This window comes from Rhinatrema bivittatum, chromosome 3, assembly GCF_901001135.1.
Source record: "Rhinatrema bivittatum chromosome 3, aRhiBiv1.1, whole genome shotgun sequence".
Taxonomy (NCBI): domain Eukaryota; kingdom Metazoa; phylum Chordata; class Amphibia; order Gymnophiona; family Rhinatrematidae; genus Rhinatrema; species Rhinatrema bivittatum.
This window is the reverse complement of record NC_042617.1, coordinates 162,214,665-162,236,873: the sequence shown is the minus strand read 5'-3', so window position 1 is coordinate 162,236,873 and position 22,209 is coordinate 162,214,665. Positions and strand designations below refer to the sequence as shown.

Below are 22,209 nucleotides of genomic sequence, written 5' to 3'. Positions count from 1 at the left end.
TGTTCCTTCTTTCTTACCGAAGGTTGTTTCTTCTTTTCATGTCAATCAGTCGGTGGAACTTCCTGCGTTTTCTTCGGCGGACATCGTGGGTCCACCCGGGGGCGATCTTCGCCGGCTTGATGTGAAACGCGTGTTACTCTGGTACCTCTAGGTCACCAATGAGTTTTGGGTCTCCAATCACCTCTTTATCCTCTGGAGTGGTCCAAATAGGGGCAAACAGGCTTCTAAGACTACTATTGCTAGGTGGTTGAAGGAGGCGATTTCCTTGGCCTATCTCTGCCAAGGCTGGGTAGTTCCTGAGGGTTTGAAGGCTCATTCTTTGCGTTCTCAGGCTGCGTCATGGGCGGAAAGTCAATCTGTCTCTCTGCAGGTAATTTGCAGGGCCGCTACATGGAAATCCCTGCTTACCTTTGCTCGACATTACCGGCTTGATGTGCAAACACCGGTTTTTTGGATCTTTTGGTCGACACGTGCTTTGAGCGGGACTATCTTAGTCCCACCTAGTTTAAGGTAGCTTTGGTACATCTCACGGTCTGGACTGATCCGGGTACGTACAGGGAAAGGAAAATTAGTTCTTACCTGTTAATTTTCATTCCTGTAGTACCATGGATCAGTCCAGACACCCTTCCCTGTCTTTTTCTCTGCCATCCACTCGAAGCTTTTCCTACAGGTCTCTGGATGAATATTACCTATCTTTATTTTAAGGACACTGGAAGCATCTGTGTTGATAACCAAGGGATATGCAAGAGTGTTCTGTATCAGAGTTCATTCCATGTTGGAAATTGTTTAGTTTGTTACTCACTTGAGTCTTGATTACTTGCTTGATCTTTTTTTCTTGGTTATCTTTATTCTTATCTGCTTTGACAGTGGGTATACTGAAGGGCTGCAGGGTAGGATCTGCCCTGATATAGGATACCCTTTCAATTTTGGCCTGTCTCCATCTGCTGGACAGGAGGCTCAACCCACGGTCTGGACTGATCCGTGGTACTACAGGAATGAAAATTAACAGGTAAGAACTAATTTTCCTTTTCTTTAGTGTAGGCAGATGGACTGAGGACCAATGGGTTATGTGCTCCCCTGCTAGCAGATGGCGACAGTCAGGTTTCAAAGCTGACGTCACCTTAGATATTCATACTTCTGCAGTAACCTCAGCCATTCAGTATTCTCTTCAAAAGCCATTGTGGACATAATATTGACAAACTTGAATAAAATTTGGATACAACTTAACTTGATTAAAAAACTGGTGAGCGTAACTGTACTCAACCAAACATAAGTGCTGAATCCCAGCAATATTATAGATGCCCTGATCTAGGGATAGGGCATCGGCTTTACCTGTAACCTCATGGAATCGAGATTCACCTCATGGGTGATTCCTTGGTACCATTCACGGGCAGCCATGAGCGGGATGCTGAGTCCATCTGTCTACAGTAAGGAAAACAAAATTATCATGTAAGTGATTTATCCATTTCCTAGAGTGTTGCCAGATGGACTCAGGACCAATGGGATGTACAAAAGCTACTCTTGAATGGGGCAGGAGGCTCTCCGTGGTCCGGTTAGGACTGTCCTCACAAAGGCCGTGTCCCCTCGAGCCTGGACGTCCAGGTGATAGAACCTGGAGGTGTGTAAAGAGGGACCACGTCACTGCTTGGCAGATGTTGACAGGAGACAGTAGCTTAGCTTCCGCCCAGTATACTGCCTGGGCCCTAGTGGAATGAGCTTTAACCTGAAGGGGTAAAGGCTTTCCTGCCTCTACATAAGCTCCCGTGATCACTTCCTCGATCCAGCGAGCTATGGTAGGTTGTGAAGAACAAACAAGCGGTCCCTTTTGCGCACCGGTTCTGAACAGTCCAGAAACCATACTAAAAGCCTACTGATGTTTAAGTGGCGTAGGACATAAGAACATGCCATACTGGGTCAGACCAAGGGTCCATCAAGTCCAGCATCCTGTTTCCAACAGTGGCCTATCCAGGCCATAAGAACCTGGCAAGTACCCAAAAACTAAATCTATTCCATGTTACCATTGCTAGTAATAGCAGTGGCTATTTTCTAAGTCAATTTAATCAATAGCAGGTAATGGACTTCTCCTCCAAGAACTTATCTAATCCTTTTTTAAACACAGCTATACTAACTGCACTAACCACATCCTCTGGCATCAAATTCCAGAGTTTAATTGTGCGTTGAGTGAAAAAGAACTTTCTCCGATTAGTTTTAAATGTGCCCCATGCTAACTTCATGGAGTGCCCCCTAGTCTTTCCATTATCTGAAAGACGAAATAACAGATTCACATTTACCCGTTGTAGACTTCTCATGATTTTAAACACCTCTATCATATCCCCCCTCAGCCTTTTCTTCTCCAAGCTGAAAAGTCCTAACCTCTTTAGTCTTTCCTCATAGGGGAGCTGTTCCATTCCCTTCATCATTTTGGTAGCCCTTCTCTGTACCTTCTCCATCGCAATTATATCTTTTTTGAGATGCGGCGACCAGAATTGTACACAATATTCAAGGTGCGGTCTTACCATGGAGCGATAGAGGCGTTATGACATTTTCCGTTTTATTCCCAACATTGTTTGCTTTTTTGTCTGCCGCAGCACACAGAACCGACAATTTCAATGTGTTTTCCACTTTGACACCTAGACGTCTTTCTTGGGTGGTAGAACCTAATGTAGAACCTAACATATTGTGTAACTATAGCATGGGTTATTTTTCTCTATATGCATCACCTTGCACTTATCCACATTAAATTTCATCTGCCATTTCGATGCCCAATTTTCCAGTCTCACAAGGTCTTCCTGCAATTTATCACAATCTGCTTGTGTCCTTGCGTCTATCTAGGGATGCTAAGGAAATGGACTGGTTCAGGTGAAACTCCGAGACTACCTTTGTTAAGAAGGAAGGAACGGCGCAAAGCTGTAATGTTCCTGGAGTAAACCGGAGGAATGACTCCCGACATGACAGCGCCTGTAGTTCATAGATGTGACAAGCCGAGCATATCGCCACCAAGAATACAGTCTTCAGCGTTAACAGGCGTAGATACAGATTGCGCAGCATCCGAAAGGAAGGCCCTACTAAAAAGTCCAATACTAAATTGAGGTTCCATAGTGGGACCGGCAACTTTAAGGGTGGTCGGAGGTATTTAATCCCTTTTAAGGAAACGGGCCAAGTCCGGATGCATCGACAGGCTGGCTCCATTCACCTTGTCCCTGAAACAGGAGAGAGCCATCACCTGGACCTTCGAGGAGTTGAGGGACAACTCTTTTTTTCAGGCCATCCTGTAAAAATTCCAGAATCATGGGGACCTTGGTTGTCCAAGGTGGCACCCCGCGTTCCTTGCACCAGGCCTCAAATATTCTCCAGATCCGCACGTACACCAAGGATGTCGAATTTCTGTGCGCGGAGCAAGGTGGCGATTACTGCCGCCAAATATCCACGCTTTGTCAGGTGAGCCTTCTCAAGGGCCAGACCGTAAGACAAAACCGAGTTGGGTTTTCATGAAGGATGTGGACCTTGTTGAGGGTCACTCTGCGGAGGGAGGCATAGTGGGCTCTCTACCAGAAGTCTCCACATGTCTGTATACCACGGGCGTCTGGGCCAATCCGGGACCACCAGAAGGACTAATCCTCTGTGGGGTTCGATCTTGCGAATGACCTTGCCCAGCAGAGGCCATGGAGGGAAGGTGTGTACAGTAAGACCTCCTCTGGCCAGGTCTGAGCAAGGGCGTCGATCCCTTGGAAGCACTGATCTCTACTGAGGCTAAAGAATCGACCTTCATATTGTGAGATGTGGCCAATAGGTCGATGGATGGGGGGCCCCAGCGATCTACTAGGAGCTGGAAGGCTCTGGTCAACAATGACCATTCCCCTGGATCCAGACTCTCCCTGCTGAGAAAGTCTGCTCTGATGTTGTCTTTTCCCGCGATGTGGGAGGCAGAGATCCCTTGTAGATTTAACTCTACCCATTCCATAAGGGGGTCTATTTCCAGAGATACTTGCTGGCACTTGATTCCTCCCTGGCGGTTGATGTAGGCTACCATTGTTGCATTGTTCAATATCACACGACTGCCTGCCCCTGGAGCCTGTGGCTGAATTGCAGACATGCTAATCTGACAGTTCAGGCTTCCAGGCTGTTTATGTTTAAGCGTGCCTCTTCCGCGGCCCATTGCCCTAGGGTTGTCAATTCCTGATAGTGAGTTCCCCTCCCTTGGAGGCTTGCGTCCATCGTGAGGCCTAGCCAGTTCAGTGGGGACAGGCTTTATAACCTTGCTTAGAAGAACTTCCTGTTCCCACCACTTGAGCCGAGAACATACATCCATTGGTAGGTGGAAGTGAATCAAGTAGTCTTGACAGTGGGTTTCAGTTTGACAGCAGGGACCATTGGAGTGGCTGCATGTGTGCCCTAGCCCACTGTACTACCTCCAGGGTTTATGTCGTCAGGCCGAGGACCTGAAGATAGCTCCACACCCTGGGGTGCATTGTGTTCATTAGCTGATGCACTTGGCACATCAGTTTCCTTATCCTCAAGGGAGGGAGGAAGACTTTGGTCCTGCTTGATGTCAAACCAGACTCCAAGGTATTCTAAGGACTGGGAGGGCTTGAGGCTGCTCTTGTCCATATTCACTACCCAATCAAATTCCTGAAGCAGGGACCTGACCCTGCTGGTCACCTGGAGGCTCTCTTCCAACGACTTCGCCCGGATCAGCCAGTCATCTAAGTAAGGGTGCATCAGAATCCCTTCTTTCCTCAGTGCTGATGCCATGACCACCATAATTTTGGAGAATGTTCGGGAGACAGTTGCAAGGCTGAAGGGCAATGCCCGGAACTGATAATGGCAGCCCAGTACCGCAAAGCATAGGAAATGCTGGTGATCTTGATGGATTGGGATATGAAGGTTGGCCTCCGAGAGGTCTAGGGAGGTTAAGAACTTTGTTGGTTGAACGGCCATTATGACGGAGCGAAGTGAACTATCCGCAGATTACGATTGATGCTCTTGAGGTCCAGGATGGGGCGAAATGAACCCTCCTCCTTGGGTACGATGAAATAGATGGAATAACGGCCCCATATTTTCGTGGGGTGTAGATACCAGGGTTATAGCCCTCAAACTGAGGAGCCTTATCAACATGGATTCCACTGCCAGTTTTGTGCTGGGAGTGGCAAGGTTACATCATGAACATGTCCTGAGGGATACTGCAAAATTCGAGCATATCCTTCTCATATGATGTCCAGTATACATTTGTCCGACGTAATCTAGACCTACCGTTGATAGAAGAGGGATAGTCAGCCCCCTATCTCTTCGTCCCGTGGATGGGATGGCCAAACTTCGGTGGGAAGTTCAGGTGGAAACTGAGCACGAACCAGTTCCTCTTTGGTTTTCATCTCCGAAAGGACTGAAACCTTCCCGGGGGCCAAGATGTCTGAAATGACGAATTTCTGTAGTCCTGGAAGCGCTGGGAGCCCCTGACCTTGACCTCCCATGGGCGAGGGGCATTTCGACCTCTTTTTCTCATCTTCTGGTAGCCGAGGCACTGGAGATTCACCCCACTTACTGGCTAGCTTTTCCAATTCACTTTCGAATAGGAGGGGATCCCTTAAAGGGTATCTTTGAGGTTTGCCTTAGAGGTTGCATCCACTGACCAATTTGGCAGCCATAGCTGTCTTCTGGCCACCACCACTGAGGCTACTCTTCTGGCTGAGGTATGCACTAGGTCAGAGCTTGCATCCACTAGGAAGGCCGCGGGAGACTCCATTGCCTCTCTGGAATGCACCACTGAGCTATCTGCCTCTCTCGAGATACGAGCGAGCCACCAGGGCACACCAGGAAGCGATGTGCAGTGTCATTACTGTCACGTCAAAGGCTTGCTTAAGGATGGACTCCAACCGCCTATCGTGTGCATCCATCAAGGCTGCTCCTCCCTTTATTGGGATAGTTCACTTTGATTCAGTGTAGCCCAGAACGTCTACTTTCGGGAAATGCAGATGTTCTTTGGCCGCCGGGTTCAGAGGGTACAAGGCCTCCAAGGCCCGACCTCCTTTAAAGCTGGCTTCTGGGGCGTCCCACTCCAGGTCAATCAACTCCTGAATGGCTTTCAGCATCGGGAAATAGCACGTGCCTTTCTGTAGAGACACCAGGATAGGATTCTTCTTTGGTTCCGACATAGGGTCCATGCCGGGAACTCCCAGAGTCTCCAGGGCCGGCAATTCATCTCTGTAGAAAAACCATAGCATGGCCCGGTATGGCTCCAGGACTGGAGGGATTTCCCTGTCCTCCAATGAGTCTGCATCCCCTTCTTCATCTATGGTGTCTGGATCTCTGTCGGGGATTTCCATGGTGAGGCGAGGCATGTCCAGAGGCATGCTTATAGGGCTAGGAGGACCAGGTCTTCCCAGCTGGGGCTCAGACCAGGCAGGTGCAGTAGCTGACTGCGCCTGAACAAAGGCTTGAAGGCCCTGAAAGAATTCCACCCATGAAAAGGTTGCCGGGTCCATACCTAGCTCAGGATGAACTGGGGTAGGTGCCGCTGATCTGCCCTCTCCCTAGGCGGACACAGCCCCGGGATTGCTCAGATCCTCCAGGGTGCTATCAGATAAGGTTGTGGCTGACCTGTCCTCCAACTGGGAGGGGCTGGGCTTGGAGAAGTTCTGAGAATCCAGCCCTCCCTGGACTTCTTCACAGTGCTGATACAGGAAGGATTATAGGTCAGACTGTTCAGCCCTAAGATGGCAGGCAGCACAAAGGGAGTGTTGCTTGTGCTTCTTTGCTGCCGTAGCCATAGTTCACTATAGTTTGTGGTTTCAGCCAGCTAGCACTTGGGCCCCAGCAATCACAAATCCGTCCGCGCATAAACATAAGCATCCAGTTATGCGTGAATGTATGCATGTACTTATGTGCGCTGGTATGTGCACAAGCGTGCGCGCACTTGTGTGCACAAAACGGCTGGCCCCACTGCGCGTACAGTCGGGTCAGTGGGGGAAAATGGTGCTGCACCAAACCACGCACGAGATGGCGCTGCCCTGACCTGCCACATGGAGTGCCCACTGAGCCTGAAGCGGGGTCTAGCTCATCGGGAGGCCACTCAACCCGCTCAGAAACCCCCTTCCCTTGCTCTAACGGGATCGGGAACATGGGGTCGGTGCACCAAGCAAGGAGACTGCAGGAAAGACTTACCTGAAGTCTTTCCATGTCTCTGAATCGGAGGAGGAGTTCTTTACTTACCTGGGCTCAGTGCTTACCAGCTGAGTACAGAGATGATATCTGGCTGCGGGGGGAGAGGGCTTAGGCCGTCACCGCTGTCCTCTGCTTTCTGCATCTGCTGCCTTTCAGCTGCTTCAGCAGCAAAGTCCATGCTGGGAACCGGTTACCGGACCAAGGCACACCTCTGAGGGATCACGTAAATCGCCTCAGGAATTCTCAACTGGGGGAGGGATCTTTAGGTATCACCACAGAAGAGCAGGGCTCGATCTTTCTCTAATTTAAAGGTTAATTTTCTTCTTCAAATTAGTACTGCAATCCTGCTAAACACCAATGTTGGTGTGGGGATAGCACGTCCACATCTGCTAGGAGTCAGAGAGATACTGGATGGCTAAGGTATATAAGGGGTATATCTAAGGTGACTTCAGGTTTGAAACCTGATTCTGTCTCCATCTGCTAGCAGGGGAGCACATAACCCATTGGTTCTGAGTCCATCTGGCTACATGCTAGGAAAACGACAGTTTGTGCTTGTGACCTTCCTGTTTATTTCTGTTAGATGGTCAGATGTTTTAAAGGACAATCTTGATTATCTTTAAAGAGTTTATTTCAGCCTCTGGAAGCAGCCAAGATAGTAAATGTCACAATAATTACCCAGTAACAGGATTAGTTTGGCCCTTATATAGGTATCGCTACCTAGATGTGCATCTAATATTTCATGGCAAAAACTTTTAACATTTCCAAACATGGCTGCTTTTAAGAATTTTTAACACTTGCAGAAAAACTGTTTAAAATGTTGCTTTTGAAGATTTTTGACAGCAGACTGTTTGATAGGATGTCGGAATTGCTACTTGCTATATATACTTTTTAAATGCTGAATATGTACACACAAGGGAGTTTTCATTGAAATCTTGAGAAAAGGTATACAATATAATGTGCTTTTTCCATGCTTTGACTTTGCATGGTCATGGAATTTAATAAAGTATATGATAAGCTGTCCACCTATAATAGATTTTGCTACAGGCTTATCCAGCCATCAAGAAACTTTCTTGCAAAATTTAGGTATCATTCTTGAATAGTGTGCCATTGTATGTTTCTACTCACTAACTGATTGGCAGCTGGCAGAGGTGTTTGGGGAGTATTACTCCCACACTTAAGGATCAGATGTACAAATGTTTTCCTCATATTTTGTTAGTGGGGAGAATGCTTAGTTTATAGGCCTCTGAGTGCAGGAATGTGAACCAGCACTCATGAACTCAATCCTGTGGCTTTCATTTTCAAACCTCACAGGCAGGCGGATTCAGTAAAGTCCGCGGGAGAGCGGACGAACACCCGCTCTCCCGGCGCGCGCACCGGCCCTTTGCCGGTGTGCGTGATTCAGTATTCAAATTAGGTGGTGCAGTAGAAACGGGGAAAAGGAGGCGCTAGGGACACTAGCGCATCCATAGCGCCTCCTTTTAGCCCAGAGCGGCGACTGACAGCCGTGGGCCAAATTCAATTTTTTTTTTATAACTTTTTTTTTACTCTTCGGGACCTCGGACTTAATATTGCCATGATATTAAGTCGGAGGGTTCACAGAAAAGCAGTTTTTACTGCTTTTCTGTGCACTTTCCCGGTGCCGGAAGAAATTAGCGCCTACCTTTGGGTCGGCGCTAATTTCTGAAAGTAAAATGTACGGCTTGGCTGCACATTTTACTTTCTGTATCCCGCGCGCATACCTAATAGGGCCATCAACATGCATTTGCATGTTGAGGGCGCTATTAGGTGCCGCGGGTTGGATGTGTGTTTTCCTCCTCTTACTGAATAAGGGGTAAGGGAAAACGCGCGTCCAAGAGCAGGCTAACAGTGCGCTCCACCAGTACTCCCCAAACACAGTAAAAACTGCTTTTCTGTGCACCCTCCGACTTAATATCATAGGGATACTAAGTCGGAGGTCCTGAAAAGTAAAATAAAAAAAAAAAAAAAAAAAATTTTTGAATTCGGCCCGGATGCTCAATTTTGCCGGTGTCCGGTTTCCGAGCCCGTGGCTGTCAGCGGGCTCGAGAACCCACACCGGCAAAATTGAGCGTCGGCTGTCAAACCCGCTGACAGCCGCCACTCCTGTCAAAAAGGAGGCGCTAGGGACGTGCTAGTGTTCCTAGCGCCTCCTTTTACCCGGATCTACCGCGTCACCTAATTTAAATAGAGAATCGCGCGCGCCGGCGAAGGGCCAGTGTGTGCGCCGGGAGAGCGGGCGTTCGTCCACTCTCCCACGGACTTTACTGTATCGGCCCGTGTATCTGTAGCGATTGTTGGTTGTACTACATCCTTTATGTGCAAGGACACAACTTAATTGGAAAACTTGCTCTCTTAATGGAACAAAGTCATGCATGTCTGGGCGTTGAATTTGAATTTGTTCTTTGCTTGTTATAGACTGAAAACAATGCTGTGACCTTTATGGGCCACTTCTGCTTTGTCTGGTAACTGGCAAGTGGTAGTGCAATTTTATTTCTTGCATGAGGATTTAAAACCATTTTAAAGGCTACTTAAGTAATGAGAGAAAGCATGAGTGTATGCCATTCACAAAGTTAAACAGTAAGGGGAAAAAGGCTAGAAAACATTTTCCCATCCTAAGCAGTTTTAATAGAGCCACAATGATAGGTCACTTGATCTGTTAATGTGGCTGTTTCAAGGTGCTAACTTTAGAATAGCAATTAGAAGTAAGTCATTACTCTTCATATAAAGAAGTTAGTGACACATACAGGGGACATATTTTGGGTGAGTTTTAATGAACTGAATTGCCCATTCACATAATAAGCTAATTGCATATATATTAATGAGGGTGTCATTTTGGTACAAAAGTGTCTCAAATGTCTGTTGGTTTTGTTTTATTAATGTCTCTTTTAAAGGATATTCTGTTCCTGTAGTTCTACAAAATACATTTCATGCACAAGCTTGTGAAGAGCTGTTTAAACATTTGTGCATCAGTGGGACACCAAAGATACGACTGCACACGGGCCTCCTCCTTGTTCAGCTTTGTGGTGGGGAACGTTGGTGGGGCCAGTTTCTCTCAAATGTTCTGCAGGAGCTCTATAACTCGGAGCAACTTCTCATTTTCCCACAGGACAGGTAGGCTGCTACAGCACATTGATAGCATAATGTAAGCCATTTGTTGAAATCGATTTCTTGTACTGATTTAGATATTATATCACAGACTCACTCTAACGAGGGGTGCATAATGGTGTAGCAAGGACTCATTGATGGCAGTTATGAAGTTGTAAAATGTAACCATTTTTATCATCATATCACTATATAGCTGAAGTAGTTGCTTGGTAATACGGTACTTATCTCTGCTGTTTAAAGTCAACTCTGGGGAAGTCAACAATTATGGCAATTTTTGAAAAATAGACATATTTTTCCCCATAAACTTTTGTTTGTTTTTTCAAGCTTCCAGCTGAAGCAGAACATGCTCCCAAGCAAGGCTTTGATGCCGTAAGCCATTGTTCTAAGCTACTTAGGGTTTCCCCTGTTCTTATACCATCTTCCCTCCTGCTCATCTAGTTCAACTACTGCACTGATAGCCCTCTGCCTGAGAAGGCGAGTGTTCTTTTCAGGACCTGCTACCAGTGCTCTTAAATCACTTGGTAAATGTTGCTGTAAATTGAAGACGGGGACTTCCTCATGAGGGCTGTGAATGCTGCTTCCAGAATCATTACTTGTCCAAGGACTAGGATCCAATTAAAGTGATCAAACCCAGGTCTCCTGCCTGGTAGCATGCAGCTCTGCCATTGGGCTAGAAACTTACCCTAGCATAGTTCTTTACAGTACTTTGCAAAGCTTGTAAGAAATGTCCAGAATACATTGGAGATCATTTCAATTTGATAATCAACAAAGGAGCTGCTCCCCCATCCCAGGTAAGGGGGGAGGCCACAACTGTGCCCCACCTCCGAGTTAGGGAGAAGTGTCTAGGCTGGTAAGCTCAGTTTAAGCTAGAGCCGATCCGCCCACCAGCCGCCTCTTTTGGTGGTTTTGCCTTGATAAGGTTGATTTAGGCTAAGCAGATAAAGGGGATCCTGCGGCTGAGTGTTTCTGTGCTGTGGGGGTGGGGGCCAGGGCTAGGGCAATTGAAATGAGGGAATTCTCTCTACGCTTTCTGGCCTGCAGTTTACATTGACTCTGACTGCATTGCTGAGGTGTTTAGGTGTGGTGGCAGACATTTGGGAGTGGCCTCTTTCCTGCAGTAACCAGACACCTACCCTCCCCAGTCAAAGGTGTCGCTTGTGGCGGCTCTTTGGGGAGTGGAACGGCTATATCAGAATGGCATGGCCAGTTTGTGAAGCATCTGGTCCTCTTTCCTGACAGCTATGGGTTGGCGGTTCATGCCATTTGGCATCAACCTATAGAGGCCATCCACCACGGCTTTTCAATTGTGGGTCTCTTGAGAGAGCTGTGTGCAGCCGCCATTCTTCTCTGGGGGTTTTCTAGCGGTGCCCCTAGTTTCTGCCATTGCTTCCAGATTGAGCTGCAGTAGGTGTTCAAACGTCCAGGAGGCTCCCAGACTTGGGGGGGGGGGGGGGGCAGCACAGGATCATTGTTCATGCAGGTGACTTTTTTCCTTTTCATATAAATATTTCCAAATAAAATTCTCAAATTGTAACACGCTAAAAGATTATTTTCTTTTTGCAGGGTCTTCATGTTGTTATCATGTATTGGCCAAAGATCACTTAGTAACAGTGGAGTGTTAGAAAGTTTGCTTAATCTCTTGGACAACTTGTTATCACCTCTACATTCCCATTTTCCTGTGCACAGACATACTGAAGGTATTCTTTTGATGATTATTGTTGCTTCCTAATCTCTCCTGTAAAGACTCCTTCCATTGAAATTTTTGGCCAGGACATTTATCAAGAATTGTTTTTATTTTTATTAGACAATTTTTTAAAATTTATTTTAGAATAAGGCAGCTGATTTTATTTTTGTGGAAGGGACTGATTGTATGAAATCTTGATCTGACCTCATGTTTCCCTCCACAGTGCCATGATTGGTTTTCCCTAAGAAGAAGGACTTTTATTATTATAAGGGCAATGTTCAAAGGCCTTTCTGTGGGTCAAAAAGCATTTAAACTTGGCAAAGTTGGAGATTTAAGAATTATCCCAGGACAAGCAGGATGATAGTCCTCACATATGGGTGACATCATCAGATGGAGCCCTGGTACGGAAAACTTCTGTCAAGAGTTTCTAGAAACTTTTGGCTGGCACTGTGGGCCTACTGAGCATACCCAGCATGCCATGATATTCTGAGCCACAGGGGTCTCCCTTCAGTCTCTTTTTTTCCGCCTTGCTGTAGCAAAGCAGTTCAGGAGCTCTGGAAAAAGAATTCCCTTGCATTTCTCAAGGGAAGAAAACTTTTTTCATTCACATTTTCAGTCACTCTTTTCTCATAATTGGTTCTCCCTTCAACATAGTCTTGGTGAATACATTTTTCAGATAGTTTTTGATCGATTCCGTTCACCTCACTGTCTATTCCCGCTGGCCATAGACCGTTATTAGGCCATAACTTCATCATGGCCTCGGGGTTTTAAAAATGTCCGGATTGCAACCGGACTATGTCTATTACTGACCCACGTTATGTATGTGTTCTGTGCCTGGGATCAGGCTACGACATCCGGGCTTGCTCAACCTGTGCCCAGATGACACTGAAGGGCAGGCGTGCCCGTTTGGATAAGATGGAAGAATTATTCAAAAATATTTCATTGTCGACATTGTCCCCAAGAGTAACACCTCCCTCGGTAACTAAACATCGAGGTGAAACGCAAGCCGATGACCGTCCATCACCGGCACCGTTGATATCGATAGCATCGTCTTCAGCATCGAAGAGTCATCGGGGAAAAGAAGCGGCATCGATCCATCGACCCGGCGGATGGTAAACCATTGACGTCAGGATCGAAATCCATTGAACCGATGCCTAAGAAGGTCCGTGTACTAGAGCCAACTCCGGCTGTACTCGAGAAACCGAGGCGCTCTTCACCGGGCTTGGTGTCAGAGGATGTGCCACCATGAATCATCGTGGAAGTGCCAATAGCGCCAGCAGTACCTTCCCCAGTGGCAGTGGACAGTGCCCTGATTTCAAGGGAAGAAGTGACTACTTTAGTCCAACAGGCCGTCGTCGAGGCTCTGAGGAACCTACAGCCTCCGATAGTGCCATCGGTACCGACACCAGCATCAGCATTAGAACAGTCAATTTTTCAGCCTTTGCTGAATAGACTCGATGCCTTACTACAAGCCTTTCCTCTGGCACAGATTCCATCGATGCAACCATCGATGCCATCGATGCCGATACACACACCAGTGACTCCAGCTTTCCCGGTTCCTAGATCATCGGAGGAGGATGGCGGAGACTCCGATTCTGCCCCAGGGCCATCGGGGCTTCATCGACATCGAGTTCCAAAGACACCCTCGATGCCTTTCAAAGACACATCGATGCCAATCCATCCAGGTCCATCGGGGGATACAAGGCATCGATTTCCACTGATGCCATCAAGGCCCATTGATTCCCCATCGATGCCCTCACTTCCAATGATGCCAAAACACATCCCAACAAAAGCTGTGTTTGTCAAAGCATCATGTCCCACCAGAGGACACAGACTCCCCTTATCATCCTCAATATACATCTTGGAAGGATGTTGACACTGACATGGAGTCAGAGGAACTGCAATCAGAGTCCTCTCCACCAGAGGAGAGGGAGAAATCCCCTCCAGAAGATTTGTCATTTACAAATTTTATCAAAGAAATGGCAGATACAATTTCCTTTGAATTGATCACAGAAGAGGATACTAGACATAAGGTTCTAGAAGTACTGCAGTTTATGGATGTGCCGAAGGAAATTATGGCTATCCCAATCCATCAAGTCCTCTTGGAATTGCAACAATGAATGTGGGAACATTCTTGCTCAGTCCCAGCAGTGAATTGGAGGACAGATGCTACTTATTTAGTACAGCATGCTCCAGGGTACCAGAAACCCCAACTACCTCACCATTCGGTAGTTGTAGAATCCGCTCAAAAGAAGGCTTGGAAACAAAAACCTCATTCTTCTGTCCCACCAGGGAAGGAACAACGCTTAAGAACATAAGAAATTGCCATGCTGGGTCAGACCAAGGGTCCATCAAGCCCAGCATCCTGTTTCCAACAGAGGCCAAAACCAGGCCACAAGAACCTGGCAATTACCCAAACACTAAGAAGATCCCATGCTACTGATGCAATTAATAGCAGTGGCTATTCCCTAAGTAAAATTGATTAATAGCCATTAATGGACTTCTCCCCCAAGAACGTATCCAAACCTTTTTTGAACCCAGCTACACTAACTGCACTAACCACATCCTCTGGCAACAAATTCCAGAGCTTTATTGTGCGTTGAGTGAATTAGGATTTGATGAGCGGGTCCATGCTGGTAGCACGAATTGCAGCATACGCTGTATATGACACAATACCAAAGGAACTTATGGAAACAAGCACATGGTATTGTGGATAACCTCCCACAACAACATCAACTACCTTTGGCTACATTAGTTGACAAAGGATTAGAATCTTGCAAACATGAGGTGAGAGCAGCTTATGACTTGTTCGAAACATCAACTCGTCTATCTGCCTCTGCAATAAATGTGAGAAGATGGGCTGGCTCAAGGCTTCGGACCTCAGGCAGGAAGTCCAAGAAAGGCTTGCAGATCTCCCTTGTGTTGGTGATAATCTTTTCAGGGAAAAGATCCAAGCTACGGTGTCTCAGTTGAAGGACTCTCAGACAGCTATCAAAATTGCTAGCGGATCAGACATCTTCCCTAAGACGACCAACACGCAGAGACTTGAGACGACCATTCTACAGACCTAGAAGGTATTACCCTCCTGCCTCCTCAGCATGTCAATACCGTTCCTCACAGAGAGGACGTCCACGTCAGCCGAAGCAACAAAAGACCGAGCCCCCACCCCAAACAGGACCAGCGGTGGGTTTTTGAATCATGCCAAGAGAACAGCAGCCTCTTTCTCAACCCTAATCCCTCTCTATCAGTTGGAGGTTGACTTCATTACTTCCAACACTAATGGAGTCTCATCACAAAAGACCAATGGGTATTAGCCATACTAAATCGGGGATATCGCCTAAAATTCAATATGATACCCCCGTATGTTCCTCCCATTCCACTTTGAATAAACATAGTCATTAATCTCAACTCCAAGTAGAACTCTCTACTTTGTTGACTGCCAGGGCCATCGAACCAGTACCCTGGTTTCAACAAGAGATAGGGTTCTACTCCCACTATTTCCTCATTCCAAAGAAAACGGGTGGCCTTCGTCCTATCTTAGACCTCCGCAATCTCAACAAATTTCTTCACAAAGAAAAATTTCGAATGGTATCCCTGGGAACCATCCTTCCATTGCTTCAAAAGGGAGATTGGCTCTGTTCTCTGGATCTTCAAGACGCTTATGCTCACATACCAATTTCCATACAACATCACAAGTACCTACGATTCGAAGTGGGAAAGAATCATTACCAGTATAGAGTCCTTCCATTCGGCCTAGCCTCTGCCCCTCGAAAATGTCTAGCAGTGGTGGCTGCACATCTAAGAAAAAACAGTATTCATGTTTTTCCATACCTAGACGATCGGTTAATCAGAAATCCATCCTGCCTTGAAAATCACAATAACACTATTACACCTTCTGGGATTTCTCATCAATTATCCAAAATCCCACATCAAGCAGTCTCAACTCCTCACATTCATCAGAGCAGACCTCGACACCACAGTAGCGAAAGCTTCTCTTCCAAGCGACCGTGCCGACAATCTGGCACGCTTGGCGAACGTTATAATTTATCACCAGTTCGCATCCGCCCATCAAATACTAATTCTCCTAGGACACATGGCCTCGACAGTACATGTCACTCCTATGGCAAAATTAGCCATGAGAAGAACTCAATGGACTTTGAAATCTCAATGGCTGCAAGCTTTCCAACCACTGTCGTACACAATTCAAATCACCGACCAATTACGTCTGTCGCTCCACTGGTGGACAAATCAAACAGCATTGAAAGCTGGTCTCCCATTCCAACAGACAAATCCGCAAGTCATTCTGACCACAGATGCCTCCAACCTTGGATGGGGAGCTCACGTCAACAACCTTCAAACATAGGGGACGTGGACTACGCTCGAAAAGCAGTGTCAGATAAACATCTTGGAACTTCGAGCGATAAGATATGCCCTTTATGCCTTCAAAGACTGCCTCTCAAACAAGACTGTGCTGATACAACAGACAACACAGTAGCAATGTGGTACATAAACAAACAAGGCAGCTCGGGCTCTTATCTGCTATGCCAGGAAGTAGTACAGATTTGGGCTTGGGCTCTAGAGCATTCCATACATCTCCGAGCAACTTATCTGGCGGGCATCAAAAACATCCTAGCTGATGATCTCAGTCGTCATTTCTATCCCCATGAATGGTCGCTGGACCCATGTGTAGCGAGCAAAATCTTTCAACGCTGGGGTTGCCCAACCATAGACTTCTTTGCGTCCACACTGAACCACAAAGTGGAAGAAAGGTTCTGCTCCCTCCACGGACGTCGACAAACAGTCCCCAGGGACGCATTTGCTCGCCCCTGGGACACAGGTCTTCTATATGCGTATCCTCCAATTCTGCTCATAGCGAAAACTCTTGTGAAGCTACAACAGGACAGAGGGACAATGATCCTCATAGCCCCGTACTGGCCACGACAAGTATGGTTTCCCATACTCCTCGACCTCTCGATCTCACAACCAATCCACCTGGGCACAGAGCCCACTCTCATCACTCAGAATCAGGGCAAGTTGCGTCATCCCAACCTGACAACTCTTGCCCTAACAGCTTGGATGTTAAAAGCTTAATTCTGCAACCCCTTAATCTGTCAACACAGGTCTCAAGTTCTAGTAGCTTCACGAAAGCCTTCCACACGCAAATCCTACCACTTTAAGTGGACTAGATTTACAAAATGGTGCACACAAAAGGGTATAGAACCTTTCTCCTGCCCCACTTCTTCTTTACTAGATTACCTATACCACCTGTCGGATTCTGGTCTCCAGACATCCTCTGTAAGGGTACACCTAAGCGCCATAGCGGCATACCACAAGGGAATAGGGGATGTGCCAATAACAGCACAACCCCTAGTAAGTAGGTTCATGAGAGGCTTACTTTACCTCAAATCTCCCATTCCGCCACCGGTCACTGAATGGGACCTGAATTTAGTACTAACAAGGATCATGTGCTCATCGTTCGAGCCTCTACACTCTTGTGAAGAAAAATTCCTTACATGGAAAGTGCTTTTCTTAGTAGCCATTACATCGGCTAGAAGGGTCAGTGAGTTGCAAGCTCTCGTCACATATTCACCCTACACAAGGTTCCTGCATGACAGAGTAGTCCTTCGCACTCACCCCAAATTCTTACCGAAAGTGGTAACAGACTTTCATATAAATCAGTCAATAATCTTGCCTACTTTCTTTCCAAGACCTCACTCTCACCAGGGAGAGAGAGTCTTACACACCTTGGACTATAAACATGCACTAGCTTTTTACTTGAACCGCACGGTGGTCCATAGGAAATCCACCCAACTCTTTGTTTCTTTTGACAAAAATAAACCAGGAGTTGTGGTAGGAAAACGGACTCTCTCCAACTGGCTAGCAGACTGTATTGAATTCTGTTATGAAAAAGCAAAAATTCCTCTCCAGGGGCGAGTAAAAGCACATTCAGTAAGGGCTATGTCCACATCAGTAGCGCACTATCGTTCAGTGCCCATTCTCGACATATGTAAAGCTGCAACATGGAGTTCCCTTCACACCTTTGCAGCTCATTATTGTCTGAGCAAAGAAGGATGACAAGATTCAGCCTTTGGACAATCTGTCTTAAAGAACTTATTTCCAATATAACTCCAACTCCTTCTACATCCATCCTGCTGTGATTTCAGGCTGCCTCATTCTTTCCAGCAGTACACCAGTTGTTGTGCTCGTTGCACAGGTTGTATGCTGTTGGTACAATATAAGAATGACTCAGCCTGTAGCTTGCTAATCACCCATATGTGAGGACTAGCATCCTGCTTGTCTTGGGATAAAGCAAAATTGCTTACCTTGTAATAGGTGTTATCCCAGGACAGCAGGATGTAGTCCTCACAGAACCCACCTGCCACCCCGCGGAGTTGGGTCCGATACGTTTTATTTTATTTTTTTAGCTCACGCACATTGCTACAAACGAGACTGAAGGGAGACCCCTGCGGCTGAGAATATCATGGCATGCTGGGCGTGCTCAGTAGGCCCACAGTGCCAGCCAAAAGTCTTGACAGAAGTTTTCCGTACTAGGGCTCCATTTGATGATGTCACCCATATGTGAGGACTACATCCTGCTGTCTTGGGATAACACCTATTACAAGGCTCCTTAGGAGAGAATTAATTCAGTATCATTACTCGGGTATCCTTATCGCCACCTATAGACTTGCTTGCTCTCCTCTTGGCTTTGTTTCCAGTATCCGAGGTTGAACCAAAGTTCTACAGATAATTGGAATCCTACTCTGTTAGAAACAGTGGTGGCTGAACATTTTTTGCAAGCTGTTCATAGAGAACAGGTCTAAGAGCCAGAAATACCATCCATTTCCCCCCACAGTAACAACTGATTTCTGCAGTTCTTGGCCCTCAAATCAGGAGAATTGGATTACTTTTCTTTACAATGGGTGAGAATCCAGGTAGTCTGCTTCAGTGCTGACTTTCTAGAATAACAGGAGATGGCAATGGCAGTAGAAGCGAGTATTTTTCCATGAAAATCTTATTGTGCAAGTAGTCCCTTTTTAATGGAAATGACATGCCGCAAATTCTTGGTCTGTCTAGATCTGTTGACACCTAGATAGGGACCTTAGTTTTCAGTTAATTTATTTTTCCTTGGAATTTCAATATTATAAAAAATCAGTGAAAAAATGATTGTTAATAATACACAGGATAAAAATCAGTGGAAAGTCCATTACCTGCTTTTAATCAAGTTGACTTAGAAAATAGCCACTGCTATTATTATCAGTAACATGGGATATACTTAGTTTTTGGGTACTTGCCGGGTACGTGCCAGGTACTTGGCCACTGTTAGAAGCAGGATGCTGAGCTTGATGGACGCTTGGTCTGACCCAGTATGGCAATTTTTTATGTTCTGTTTTTTGTTATAAAATTGAAATTCCCAGAAGAAATAAAATAACTGAAAACAAAGGTACACACAGGTACTACTGAGATGGGTAAGTAGAGGGTGACACATTTTTTATTTTTTTTGTAATGGAGAGATCAGTGATGCTGGGAAATGCCAGTTACATTGTGCAAGTACTGAAGCATTGTACTGCATGTATTTACAAAAACTGGAGGACTGCATGATCAGCAGTAAGGTGCCACCCGACTTGTCATTTTTGCAATACCAGACTAATACGGCTATCCTTCTGAAGATGTTTCACCTGGAACCTGTGTGTTTCCATAGGGGTTCTAGACATTCCTATGATCAGCTGGGTTGTCATGTTGGTATCACGACTCCTTGATTATGTTGCAACGGTTGAAGATGAAGCAGCAGCTGCTAAGAAGCCACTGAATGGAAAAGAGAGGGAGCGGTTTATAGCAGGTATATATAATCAAGTAATATTGCTTTTAGCAGGGATTGGGATAAGGAAGAGGAAAGTGAGAATGCATTCTTCAGTACCATTAGAGCTCCCTATGAAAATGTGGTAATCCATTTGTCTAGTTTGGTTAACAGATAGGGAATTTGGATTCATTTCTAAGTATTACCTAAAGTCAAGTGTAAATTAATTGTGGCAAGCCCAGTTAACTAAACCTCTAGAAAGTATAGAATATATTCATTGATGTTTTAATCTGCCAGCCACAGATATTTGTTAACCTCTTCCTCTCTTCTTTCTTCTCCTCCACCCATTATTCTGTGTTTCCACTAATCAAAAAGAGCTTGATAGATCTTGCTGAATATCGACTGTGGTATCAGGATTAATCAGGGCAATAATTCAGCATGACAGGAATAGAATTTTGAGGTACACAAGAGGCAGAGTCTCAATTAAGGCTTCACTAATAAGACCTGGTCTCAGAACCGAGGCATGCCTATGGCCAATATAGGTGCCACTATTGAAGGGCACCATGTGCCAGCGAGAGCAGTGTGGCCAGTGGGACCTCAGTAAGAGAAAATGCAGCACAGCCCCGCCAAAGTTGACAGCATGGTCAGCGGGCTTTAGTAAGTAGAAAAGCAGCATGGCTCTTCTGGCTGCACTGCTTTTCCACTTACTAAGGCTCCACTGTCTACGTTGTCGATTTTCATTTGGGCTGTACTGCTGCTTCGGAAGAGGAGCAGCATGCCCTGCCCTGATTTGTCCTGCCCTGCTGGAAGGAGTCCGAGGCTAGAGCTGGGTTGGCCCCCGTGGCCAGAAGTCATTCCTTTGGCTGTGGGGGCTGAAGGAGACTGCTGCTGCCTACTGCTTCAAGGGGGGGGGGGGGGGGAGTGAGAGAGCATATGTGTGTAGGAGAGAGTGTGAGTATGGGTATATGTGGGAGAGTGAGAGAGAGAACATGTATATGTGTGTGGGAGAGTGAGAGAGTATGTATGTATATGAGGGTGCACTTGTGAGTGAGGGAGCATGTGTGTACAACAACCCCACTTCCTCTCTACCTGCTAATCCATGACAATTTCAGGGCATCTGGAAATCAAAAGTTCCCAAAGTATGGACAAATGGATTTTTTAAAATCCTTATTAATTTTGTGGGTAGAGTTTGATTCAGTTTTAAAATATTTTATTAGTGTTTAGAAACATTTTTATATGAGTTTTCAATTTATTGAATGTTATTCTATTCATTAGTTTTGAATTATTCTTTTTATTGGTATGGTTTTACTAATTTTATTGTTTTTTGAGGAATGGTAATGCTTCTGTTTTTTCATTATTGCAATGCTTATAGAATTTGGCTTGTTTGGGATTCCAGTTCAGTTTTTGTTTGTACAGTTCTAATTTTATGTTGTGGTCTCTCTAGTCTATATTTGAGGGTATATCTGTGTTTTACATGTGTGACTGAAGTAAGGTATTCCAATAGTGTGTAGTTTCTACGTAGGGATCTATAGCATCTTGACTTGTTCTGTTTTGCTAATAGGGGGTGTATTACGGTTTTAGGCCTGTTGAAATATTTGCACTGTTAGCTTTCATAGATAGGAGTTGTTGCTGTTTGTTTGCTGCCAGTTAGTGTTGTTTTGATACAGAAAGTTTATTGCATTGTAATTCTGTTTTCCTGTGGCTCTCTGAGGGACTTGTCTTGTATTACAGTAGTCTTGTACCATATGGATTCCCAATGTCTCTTGCTTTTTTGTAGAGTTTTCTGGTTGGCACCACAGCAGTGCATGTAAATAGAATATATATTTTGTAAGCGATACTTTTACCTTAGAAGATTGTGCTTTGAATGTCATTTTTCATTTAATTTTTAATTATGTGTGATGAGGGTATAATGGGGTGGGAGGTGCAATGCTGTAAGGTTTTCCCAGGGTGCCTAATACCCTTGCACTGACCATGGACATTGCTGTACAAACATTTAACAGTCTCCCATCTCGTGTTGTCATGTGTTGTGTAATGGGTGAGGGCACAGTTTTTCATTTGGCCATAGGCTCCACATTGCCTGGCTATGGCTCTGCCTGGCCCACTCTGTTGGATCATCTTCACACTTAAGTACCATTTAATTGCCTAAACCCTCCACCATGAATAGATTTATTCCTTCTCTGAGCAGAAGTAACTTTGCTGTATAACTCCCATTATTTTCTGTGTGGATGAGTATTTTATTTTAATAGCATTAATGAATCGCTTTACAGATAGAAACTATTGCCCAAAGTGATGACTAAAAAGAATAAATTAAACAAAATACAAAATTCACATATTTAAGACAATATCCTTAAAAAATATGAACTTTCACCTTTACTTTCATGGAAAATCATGGATGCAGGGCTGTACTGCTGTATTTTCTTCAGCTGTCTTATATTGCACTGGACTATAT

General features: G+C 45.6%; 1 protein-coding gene across 5 annotated transcripts in view; it reads left to right on the top strand.

Annotated features, from left to right (window-relative positions):
* The window catches only part of BIRC6 (baculoviral IAP repeat containing 6), a 1,045,545-nt gene that overhangs the window by 349,530 nt on the left and 673,806 nt on the right, over nucleotides 1–22,209 (top strand). For all 5 annotated transcript variants that reach the window (XM_029593898.1, XM_029593899.1, XM_029593901.1 and 2 more), the window contains exons 30-32: nucleotides 10,068–10,287; nucleotides 11,845–11,978; nucleotides 19,665–19,802. In XM_029593898.1, the coding sequence (XP_029449758.1) occupies nucleotides 10,068–10,287; nucleotides 11,845–11,978; nucleotides 19,665–19,802 (492 nt within the window). The remainder of the gene's footprint in view (nucleotides 1–10,067; nucleotides 10,288–11,844; nucleotides 11,979–19,664; nucleotides 19,803–22,209) is intronic.